The sequence below is a fragment of the Mobula birostris genome, chromosome 16, assembly GCF_030028105.1.
Source record: "Mobula birostris isolate sMobBir1 chromosome 16, sMobBir1.hap1, whole genome shotgun sequence".
Taxonomy (NCBI): Eukaryota; Metazoa; Chordata; class Chondrichthyes; order Myliobatiformes; family Myliobatidae; genus Mobula; species Mobula birostris.
The window spans coordinates 24,494,292-24,506,468 of NC_092385.1; the positions used below are offsets into that span (position 1 = coordinate 24,494,292).

General features: G+C 41.3%; 1 protein-coding gene across 2 annotated transcripts in view; it reads right to left on the reverse strand.

The window, feature by feature from the left end:
• Positions 1-12,177, reverse strand: part of il17rd (interleukin 17 receptor D) — a 90,049-nt gene that overhangs the window by 5,798 nt on the left and 72,074 nt on the right. For both annotated transcript variants that reach the window (XM_072280417.1, XM_072280416.1), the window contains one exon: positions 9,708-10,635. In XM_072280417.1, the coding sequence (XP_072136518.1) occupies positions 9,708-10,635 (928 nt within the window). The remainder of the gene's footprint in view (positions 1-9,707; positions 10,636-12,177) is intronic.

A 12,177-nucleotide genomic window follows, 5' to 3' on the forward strand; every position in this document is an offset into this window, starting at 1 on the left:
TGTTCATTCCACATAATAAGGTTCTTGAAATGGTAAAATCAGATGTTAATAGATTTAAGTTTTAGTCACAGACATTTTGAGTCTAAAACTAGCTTTAAGGTGAAAGGGAAAATACAAATGTTTGTATTTAAAAAGGGGCTCATAGGGCAATTTTTTTTATCATAGGGGATTAATAGGTATATAGAAATAATAAACAGAAGAAAGTCTGTAGATGCTGGAAATCCAAGCAACACACACAAATTGCTGGAAGAACACAGCAGGTCAGGCAGTATCTGTGGAAATTAATTAAACAGTCACCATTTCAGGCCATGACCCATCTTCAGGACTGAGAAGGAAGGGGGAAGATGCCAGAATAAAAAAGGTGTGGGGAAGAGGCTAGGTGGAAGGTGATAGGTGAAGCCAGGTTCTTGGGGAAGGTCAAGGGCTGGAGAAGAAGGAAGCTGATAGTGGACCATGGGTATACAGAACAAGCCACCATACACATGTAGAGATTCACACAATTAAAAATGTGTAAAAGACAAATAGCTAGATGCACGGATAGAAAACGTTTAGAGCAACATGGGCCGAATGCAGGTAAATAGGACTCAGGTAGACAACTTGGTCAGTATAGACAAATTGGGCTGAAGGGCCTGTTTCTGTGCTGTGTAATTCTATGACTCTAAACTTAAATCAATTAACATCTGACCTTAACATTTCAGGAACTTTATTAAATTGAATGAACAGAACATCCAAAGCTTAATACGCACTTAACACAATAAAGTTAATGAAAAGATGTTCCTTGGTAAATGGAAAAATATTAATGGTTAATTTTCACATCCACGTGCTTATTTTGTAAAAAGATGTTAACTTCCTCACTTTTCGGAGCTTATAAAGTGAGGCATCAAATGGCACTTTCCTGCCAGAATCATTGAAAGTTGGAGAGTAAACTGCACAGTAGAATGCAGATAACTGGGAGTGGAGGAGACACTAGACAGGATTTTTTTAAAACACATTCATAGATTTCTTTAGTAAAACCAAAAAGAAATCACCAATTTAAAGTGATATGTTTAATAATTAGTTCCTTAAGGTTGTTCTAGCCGGGAGGAGGTAGTGGTGATAGGCTTCCACTACCTATTAAATGCTCCCAAAGGTGTCCATCTTAAATAGCCTTAAATGACCAAGTCCACTTCCAAGCCTTCATGAGTGGCTTAGCTACCAGGCCCAGCAGAACCATTTCTACTGACAGGAGAGGGGCAAAGGTGGTTACTGGTGCCTTAAAACCAGTTGCTTCCGGCAGGTGGGGCTCTTCGGCCATGGTTGGCAGCTCATGAAGAAGGAAAACCCTGTTCTCACGCCCCTGCTACCTTGCAGCTATACCCATTCATGGGAAAGGCTTCAGGAGTAAACCCAAAAAAAAAGACTGGAGCTAGAGTGCCAAAGGCAGTCCTACATTGAGTTCAAAGCTGACAAGCAACTCCTGCAACACCACTGGTGCCAGACTGTATCGGTCTCTGCTGGATTCATCAGCTGTGTGGAGTAAGGGAGCCTGTTGCATGGGCAACAACTGGCTCTCCATATTGTAGACAGCTGGGACACAACCATGATCAACGGAGGGCCTCAAATTTAATAATTGATGGCAATTAATTATCAATGATTTTTTAAAATGCAATTCCATTTCATTTACATATTTTCAAACTAAAACATGAAGATTGGTTGATCTTCAATGGCCAATTAGTTATAATACACCATCCATCTGAATACTTAAGTGTTTTATTATAAAGTTTCTTTTTAGTTTATTCATGATAAAGCAAAAGTTTCTATGTTGGGATGAAACGGCAAACATAAACCTTTTCCACATGGTTCTCACATTTTGATACAACTGCACCCTCTTAAGGTCGTGGAAAGCTGTTGCACAACCATACCAAAAATAACGATTGGTAGGACAGATACTTTCGGAAGCCTGCGTCGGACAAATACTGCCTTCTTTCTTACTATGGTAGAAACCACAAGACATAGGAGCAGAAATTGGCCATTTGCCCCAACTAATCTGCTCTGCCATTTCATTGTGGTTGATCCATTTTTTTTTTTCCCTCAGCCTCAATCTCCTACCTTCTCCCTATTTCCCTTCATGCCCTGACCAATCAAAAAACTATCAACCTCTGCCCTAAATATGCATAAAGACTTAGGCTCCACAGCTGCCTGTGGCAATGAATTTCACAGATTCACCACTCTCTGGCTAAAGAAGTTCCAGCTCATCTCTGTTCTAAAAGGACATCCCTCTATTCTGAGGCTGTGTCCTCTGGATGTGGAGAAGATGTTTCCCATGGTGGGAGAGTCAAAGACCACTCTATCGCCTTTCACAAATCAATAAGTTTTAATTAGTTCACCCCTCATTCTTCTGATTTCAAGTGAATACAGGCCTAGAGCCATCAAACACTCTTCATATGACATGCCATTCAATCCTGGAATCATTTTCGTGAATCTCCTTTCAATCCTCTCTAGTTTTAGCACATCCTTTCTAAGGGGCCCAAAGCCCAAAGAGAGGCCTCACCAGTGCTTTATAAAGTCTCAACATTACATCCTTGCTTTCATATTCTAGTCCTCTTGAAATGAATGCTAACACTTGCCTTCCTCACCACAGACTTAACCTGTAAATTAACTTGAGGGAATCCTGCACAATGACTCCCAAGTCCCTTTGCACCTTAGATTTTTGTATTTTCTCTCCATTTAGAAAATAGTCAACCCTTTAATTTCTTTTACCAAACTGCACGACTATACATTTCCAATACTGCAGCAAAGTCATCAAAATTCTGTTATCCAAATCATTGACTTTTAACGTAAAAAGATGCAGTCCCAATACAGTCTTCTGTGGAACACCAGTAGTCACCAGAAGCCAACCAGAAAAGGTTCCCTTTATTCCTATTCTTTGCCTCCTGCCAATTGGCCACTGCTTCATCTGTGCTGGAATCTTTCCTGTAATACCATGGATCGTAACTTGTTAAGCAGCCTCATGTGTGGCACTTTGTGACAAGCCTTCCAGAAGTCCAAGTACACAATGTCAACCAATTCTCCTTTGTCTATCCTGCTTGTATTTCTTCAAAGAATTCCAACAGATTTCTCAGGCAAGATTTTACCTTGAAAAAACCATACTGAATACGGTCTACTTTATCACGTGCCTCCAAGTAGACCAAAACCACATCCTTAATAATAGTCTCCAACATCTTCTCAATTGCTGAGGTCAGACTAACTAGCCAATAGTTTCCTTTCTTTTGCCTTTCTCCCTTCTTGAAGAGTGTAGTGACATTTGCAATTTTCCAGTCTTCCTGAAGCATTCCAGAATCCATTGATTCTTGAAAGATCAATATTAATGCCTCCATGATCTATTCAGCTACCTCTTTCAGAACACTAGGGCGTAGGTTATCTGGCCCAGGTGATTATCCTCAGACCTTTCAGTTTCCTGACAACCTTCTCTCTAGTAATGGCAACTTCACAGACTTCTGTCTGCTTACACTCTCGAACTTCCAGCGTACTGCTGGTGTCTTCTAGAGTGAAAACTGATGCAAAGTACTTATTCAGTTCTCCTGCTATTTACTTATCTCTAATTACTACCCCTCCAGTGACATTTCAACTCTTGCGTCTCTTTCACACTATGTATCTAAAGAAACTTTTTTGGTATGCTCTTCAATATTATTGGCTAGCTTACTTTTGTATTTTATCTTTGCCTTCTTAATAACTTTTTTAGTTGCCTTCTGTAGGTTTTTAAAAAGCTTCCCAATCCTCTAACTTCCCACTAATTCTTGCTCTATTATATGCCCTCTCGTTGGCTTTAATGTTGGCTTCGACTCCTCATTAGCCACAGCTGTGTCATCTTGTCTTTCGAATACCTCTTCCTCTTTGGGATGTTTACATCTTGTGCTTTCCGAATTGCTTCCAGAAATTCCAGCTATTGCTGCTATGTCATCATCCTGCCAGTGTTCCTTCCTAATCAATTCTGGCCAACTCCCCCCTCATGCCTCTGTTATCCCCTTTACTCCACGACAAGACTGATACATCTGAGTTTAGTTCATGGTGAAATTGATCATATTATGATCACTTTACCCTAAGTGTTCCTTTACCTAAAGCTCCCATTGAATAACACCCAATTCAGAATAGCTAATCCATTAGTGGGCTCAACCACAAGTTGCTGTAAAAAGCCATCTCGTAGGCATTCTAGAAATTCTCTTAGAATCCAGTACCACCCTGATTTTCCCAATCTACCCCCATTCTATTGTAACATTGCCCTTTTGGCATGGATTTTCTGCCTCCTATTGTCATTTGTAGACCACATCCTGACTACTATTTGGGGGTCTGTATACAACTCCCATCAGGGTCTTTTTACCGTTGCAGTTCCTTAGCTTTATCCATAACAATTCAGCACCTTGTAACCCCATCTCACCTCTTTACAATGATTGATTACCAACAGAGCCACACCACCCCCTCTGCCATCCTGCCTTCACTTTCCTTATAATGTGTATTCTTGGACATTAAGCTCCCAGCTATAATCTGCCATGCTTCAGTGATGCCTACAACATCATACGTACCAAACTGTAACTGTGCTGCAAGTTATTTAGTATACTGCACACATTCAAATATAACATCTTCAGTCCTGTATTCACCCTTTTCGATTTTCTACACCTTTTACATTGCAACTCACCTGTTGACTGCAATTTTGCCCCATCATCAGTCTCTCCTTGTTAGGGGTCTTACTAAACACTGCCTCTGTTTGTAAACCAACTACCTCATCTTCAGCACTGTCACTCTGGTTCCCATCCCCCTGCCAAATTAGCTTAAACCCTCCTGAACAAACTCTAGCCAAACTGCCCGCAAGGATATTGAACCCCCTTGGATTCAGGTGTAGCCCGTCCCTGCAGTACAGGTCGTACATTCCCCAGGAGAGATCCCAATGATCCATAAATCTGAACCCCTGCCCCCTGCACCAGTTCCTCAGCCACACAATCACCTATTTCAGTCTATTCTTACCCTCACTGGGGTATGGCACAGGCAGCAATCTAGAGATTACTACCCTAGAGATCCTGTTTCTCAGCTTTCTACCTAGCTCCCCAAAATCCCTCTTCAGGATCTTGTCTACCTATGTTATTGGTGCCAGTATGTACCAAGACTTCTGGTTTCACCCTCACCCTTGAGAATGCCACAGACCCGATCCAAGACTTCCCTGACCCTAGCACCTGGGAGGCAACATACCATCCGGTTGGCTCAACCACACCCACAGAATCTTGTCTCTGTTCCTCCAACTATGGAATCTTCTATCAACACTACAGTCCTCTTCACCACTCTTCTCTTCTGAGCCACAGCACCAGACTCAGTGAGAGAGTTCTGGTAGGCCGTTCCCCTTCAATAGTACCTAGCACACTTATTATTGAGGGGAATGCCCACAGGTGTAAGTCCTCTCCTTCTCCTGGTTCACCCAGTTACCTCTCTCCTGTAATCTAGGAGTGACTACCTCCTTATCTATCAGCTCCTCTTTCTCCCGTTCTCACAGGAGCTGCAACTCAGCACCCCTGGTGCTGATGTGTTTAACTGGAAGACTTGAGGTCTTCCAGACTTCTCACATCACACACACAGTACAAAACACTGCCCCTGGAGCTATTCTCGTGACACCACAATGCCCTAACACAGGGATCCCCAACCTTTTTTGCACCGTGGACAGGTTTAATATTGACGATATTCTTGTGGACCGGCCGACGGGGGTGGGGAAGGGTGTTCAAGTTCAACAGTGCATGACAGGGAATGAGGAAAGGTGCAGCTGACTCATACCATTTCATATTGCCAAATCATATTGTTTCCTCGCGGCCCAGTGGTTGGGGACCACTGCCCTAACAGATAAGGATGAACAAATAGGAACAGAAAGAGAAACTTGGCAAATACTTAACCTTGCCCAAGCCTGATGAGCTAAAGCCACTCTAAACACTGGCACACTCAAAAGAAGACCCGCTCAGTTTGCTCAAGTTATTTTTATTGTCCCTTCCTAATGAATCCCTCTCATTGATTCGTCATTTCTCATCTCAGAGAAATTGCCGCGAAGCTCTCCCTTTTTAAATTTTGAACACAGACCTGACTGAAAGGTAGCTCATTCTACGCACTGCCATCAGCTGATTGGTTGCTCCTCAACTAGAGGGAGATGCTTATCACAGCTTTTCATATGGAGATGAGAATCAGGCAGTGTACATGATAAATCAAACAATACAATAATTGTGGAAACATTCTCTCAGGGTACGTCCACACTACGCCGGATAATTTTGAAAACGAAGCTTTTTCTCTTCGTTTTGACCTCCCGTCCACACAGAAAAGGCGTTTTCAGCCCCCGAAAACGGAGATTTTCGAAAACACTCTCCAGAGTGAATAAATCTGAAAACGCTTAATATCCAGCGTAGTGTGTACGGGGTAAACGGAGAGATTTAAAAACGCTGTCATGACAACACCACAACAACAATGCTTTTTTCTGCTTCTGCTTGGTACTGCGCAAGCACTGCCGTACGGCTGTTATAACGCACAGTCGGTGTGAACGGCGTGAGAGAGTAAATTGTAAAGTGAGCTTTTTTGACTATTTAAAAATGCTGTCATGACGTGCCGGAACAGATGTTTGTTGTTTTCTTGAACGCAACCACCTAACAATTTCAGAACAAACGGCAATGAGACTGAAGCCAGAAGGGTTAGAAATGTACTCACCAAATACTTTGACCCATAGCTTACTGAATAAATTATACTCACTTTGCCCTGTTTTCTGTCCTTGCTTGTATGAAGGTGATTTACCTATTTATGCAAGTACTTCTCTGACAATAGATGTGTAACAGCCTAATGTAACATTGTATCGAAATACAAGATAACACTGATGCAGACGTTTTATACATTTAACAAGGCGCTTTATTAATGCAACATAGTTAGTCAGTTTTTCAATGTTCGTCGTCAGCCGGGTCATACTGTCCGTGAACTCCCTGTCGGTTGCCTCCATACGCTCCAGTATTTGTTTTTTTTAGTTTTAAGTCCTCCTAAGCGAGAGCCAAGAGAAATTCTCTACTCTGTAACTGGACCAACGCGCACTAAGTATACTGTTTCCTCTTCACTTGTTTTCTGTGTGTCCTGCGCATGCCCAGTAGGAGGAGATTCGCCCAAATATCTGCCTAACGTAGACGGAGATATTTTGAAAAACGCTTAGTGTGGACGCCCATCAGTTTTACTCGAAACCGGCGTTTTCAAAATTATCCGGCATAGTGTGGACGTAGCCTTAGTCGGTTAAATAAGGTTTGCTCATGTAAAGATTTTAAAAAGTTCAATTGAATTTAAATTTCCTAGTACCACATAATGATAAAATCATAAACATGAGGAAATCTGCAGATGCTGGAAATTCAAGCAACACACACAAAATGCTGGTTGAATACAGCAGGCCAGGCAGCATCCATAGGAAGAAATACAGTCAACATTTCAGGCCGAGACCCATCGTCAGGACCAACTGAAAGAAGAGATAGTAAGAGATTTGCAAGTGGGAGGGGGAGGGGGAGATCCAAAATGATAGGAGACTATAGGAAGAAGTACAGTCGACGTTTCGGGCCGAGACCTATCATTTCGGATCTCCCCCTCCCCCTCTCAAATCTCTTACTATCCTTTCAGTCAGTCCTGACGAAGGGTCTCGGCCCAAAACATTGACTGTACTTCTTCCTATATATGATGCCTAGCCTGCTGTGTTCTACCAGCATTTTGTGGATGATAAAATCACAAACGTAATTAAGGCTTAGAGTGCTAAGCAAACTGACTTATTTATCTATTTGATTCAATGTATGGGCCATGATGGCCGATATTAGTTTCCTGATAAACGAACAGTTTATTCTCTACTGAAAAGCACAAATGGAATCTCAACTAAAAAGAAAAAATGCTGGAAATACTCAACACATCAGGCTCCATCAGTAGAGAAGGAAACAGGACAAATGTAAAACCCTTCGTCAGGGAAGGCTAGCAAAGGAAATGTGTTTAAGGGTTGCAGAAAAATCAGAAGGTAGAGAAATCAGAAGGTGGAGAAATCAAAGAGAACGTCATTGATAGGGTGCAGAGCAAGAGAAACAGACTGAGACAGGTGGTGGTAGTGTTGACAGAGAGAGTGACAAAGACTTGTTAAAGTGCAGCTGATCTTTGGAGGAAGTGGAAACAGTGCGAGAGGAATGAAATCAGAAGAGACAGAGGAATAAAAAAAAGAGCTAGAATTGTGAAATGCAGAACATGGCAGATGCAAAAACTTTGAACTAAATGAGATTGCTGGAAATACCCAGATTAGGCAGCATATGCATATTGAAAAGAAATGGGAGTTAATGTTATACGGTGATGGGCCTATTTCCCCATAGGTATTTATGACACAGAAGGGAATCATTCCAGTAATTTATTGAGTCTATTCTTCCCACAATCCCATCAACTCTTCCCACCCCCAGACTATACTACTTTCCAGTACTAAAGAAGCAAACTAAAGCAACTACCAATCAATATGCTTTAGGAAGTGAGAGCAGACAGAAGTATCTTGGAAAAACCCATTCTGTCACATGAGAACTTGCAAACTCTATGCAGAGAGCACCAGAGGCCAGGAATGAACCCAAGTCAGTGGGGCTGTGAAACAGTTCCTCCTCTAGCAACAGCACCGTCGCTTGGCCTTGTATCAGAATTTTCTAGAAAGAGCAGGATATCTAATTCACTATGACTGTGGATTCTAACATGCCTAATTGGAAGATGCCCCTCAGACTTTCATTGGATTTCATTGGAATAGTGGAAGATGGCAAGGACAGAGGTCAGAGAAAGAGTGGGATGGTGACTGAAGATAATCTTCATAGACATCAAATTCGTACACTTTTGTAAGGAAACCCAATGTAAGCAATGAACAACATCTCATCGTCCATCTACAGAAATTAGAGTCCTCAGAACTCAACGATGAATTTGACAATTTCAGGATACCAGCTTTTCCAGTCTGTATCTGAATTGGTCAATTTCAGTAAAAAGCTATCAACCTGTAACATTAACTCCATTTTATCCCTCTCTGCAGATGCTACATATCTGCTGGCAAAGTGCTTTGCGGTAATTTCCAGCAGCTGCGGTAATTTGCGTGTCACAGTTCCAGGACTACTACTCTCTCCTATGTACTCACCTCCTTCTTCTTAACAGCTTCTCCTGACAGATAAGCGATAATTTACAGGCCTGTGTCACCTTCTCTCAGATGGCAATAATCTCTGTAAATCCGTCTCTCTTCATCTTCACCCTTTCTTTTCACAGCACTTTAAAATATTTTCTAACTTTTGCTCATTCTGATGAAAGGTCAGCTATCTGAAATACTGACCATTTCTCCATAGATGTTGACCAACTATTTCCAGCATTGCGTTTTAGTCCATTCTGCACTTATGATGTCTACATACTGCTGTCTGCATTGCGTTCAAATAATTCATTTGCAGCACATTTCTAATTAATGCTTTTTACATTTTAAATATATTACTAAGAATAATAAATGGCTACAATGAAATTCAAACTAAAGGATAACATGTTAATATAAACTTCAATATGCTAGGAAATTGATTGGATGCCTAAAATTATTTCTTACAATACTCAAATCTATATGAAATGCATTTTTTAAGCCAAGGCCTAAATGTTAGTACCAGCTATCATACTTACTGTTGGTGCTTGGTACCTTTAAGATATCTTACCTAACCCCGAGGATGAGGAGACACTGTCTGCAATGGAGCCAGTTTCTGCTTGGTCTGAAGATAGACCATCCATTAAAGGCAGTGAGAGTTCCGACGAAGGAATGGAAGAGTCATATATTCCAGAGTCACGGGGCATTTCTGAGAGGTTTACAGCTGCCGCCATCCGTGGTGTAGGTCTCAGCAAAGAACCGACATCTTGATGGTCGGAATTGTCCGCATCCTCAGCAGTGCTCAAATGCTGAATTATTGAATAAGACACTGTGTTAACTGGAGTGATGGCGGTAATAGTTTTCAAACGGAAGTCATGGTCAGTTACCTGCTGTTTAAAAACTACCTCATTCAGAACGAGTCCAGAATCAGCTCTAATTGGCCCTTGGTGACGAGGGAGTAGAGGTAGGCCTGGCGCCAGCTGCTTCTCAAACCAGTTAGGCTCTTGCTCAATAAGTTGCTTCATATTAGATATGGCTATGTATAGAGAACGGCCAGATTTTGTTCTGAAGTAGTTGCTTTTACGAATGTTCACTACACACGTGTCCTGTTCTGGGTGGCTGTGATCTCGAGCATGTAAGTGGGAATAAAGCTGAGGGAAATGATCCATCAGCTTGTATTTGCATGCCAAGTCTAGGATGCCAGGAATGTCTGCTTCACAGGAGTAGTCAAAGTAGACCGCTATGAATTTGGAGGGGTTGCCTGAATGTAGTCGTGCTTGCCGAAGTCTCTCCGCTATCATGGAAACAGCGGCAACAAAAAGCTCTTGCCCACCATCTCTAGAACCGCCATTACGTTTGTGTTGCTTCTTTTCAACAAAGAACTTCATTCCCTTTGAGCAAATAACAATGATGTAATGGGATTCCATGATCTGTTGACTGAGCCAGTCCATTTGCCCCTCCTTGCAGATTTCCAGTTTTTCCCATAAATCCAATGCAACCTATTTAAGAGCAGTAAGATTATTACCAAATATTGCAATACTGTCATTTTGACAAAGTACCCCATTTGTGCTGATCGTCCAGTCCTTTTAGCAAGCGAATTTTACAAAATGAAAGAGACCATTTTAAATTTTCTCCAAAATTAGTTTCAGACTGCACTCAATGCCTGTTACAAATATGTTTAAATTTAATTGTAGGTTCTAACCTCTGTCCATTCACTGAGTAAAGTCAGATGAAACTTCTTCCTTTTACTCTAATGCTTACTGACACTTGATATAAAAGAGAACTTATATTAGCTGTCTTAAGAAAATGGATTGCGGGTAAATACTCTGCCTAAGAGCGAAGTTACCTTATGTATAAAAAAAATAAACACGAGTGAAAAGCTACAGTGCACAAATGTGACATCATTAAATGCTGGCACGTGCAGAGAAAATGACAGCAATTTGGAAAACTAGAAACCTTATTACCTTCTTTTTGAAAGATCAACACTTAGGAACACTGTGTTAAGTTCACAGATTTGTGGATTCAGGCTTCAGCTTCACCAATCAGTTATGCCTCAGTTCCTGAGATAAGTGTGCAATTAAAATTGGCAGTACCTCTTCCCCAAGCAGATTGTACAAATATCATCCAAGGCTAAATGATTACGATAGAGACACAGACAAGTAATAGCAGGCTAACAGATGTTCAAACCTACAATTAAACTTGAAGACGGAGAGCCCTCATACTAGATTGAACATAAATCAAAAAGATATGGAGAGAAAATCTTCCTTCAGTCTGCCAAGGATTTATGGTTTTCAGCTTTCTTGCGCAAAAACTGTCATCTGTACACATTTTGTTGACATCACAATGTGTTTTTGTACTTGGTCCAAAAACTGAAAGGTGAAAATTTTGGATTTATTTTAAACAAACATTTGATTGAAAAAGTAGTAAACTGGGAATAATACAGAAGGTGCAGGATCAGTTCATTCCAAAGAGGAAGAAAGATTCTAAGGGGAGTAAGGGGCGACCGTGGCCGACAAGGGAAGTCAAGGGCAGTATAAGAATAAAAGAGAAGAAGTATAACATAGCAAAGATGAGCAGGAAGCCAGAGGACTGGGAAACTTTTAAAGAGCAACAGAAGATAACTAAAAAGGCAATACGGGGAGAAAAGATGAGGTGAAAAGGTAAGCTAGCCAAGAATATAAAGGAGGATAGTAAAAGCTTCTTTAGGTATGTGAAGAGGAAAAAATTAGTTAAGACCAAAGTGGGCCCTTGAAGACAGAAACGGGTGAATTTATTATTGGGAACAAAGAAATGGCAGACGAGTTGAACAGGTACTTTGGATCTGTCTTCACTAGGGAAGACACAATCTCCCAGATGTAATAGTGGCCAGAGGACCTAGGGTAACGGAGAAACTGAAGGCTGATAAATCCCCAGGGCCCGATGGTCTACATCCCAGGGTACTTAAGCAGGTGGCTCTAGAAATCATGGATACATTGGTAATCATTTTCCAATGTTCTATAGATTCACGATCAGTTCCTGTGGATTGGAGGGTAGCTAATGTT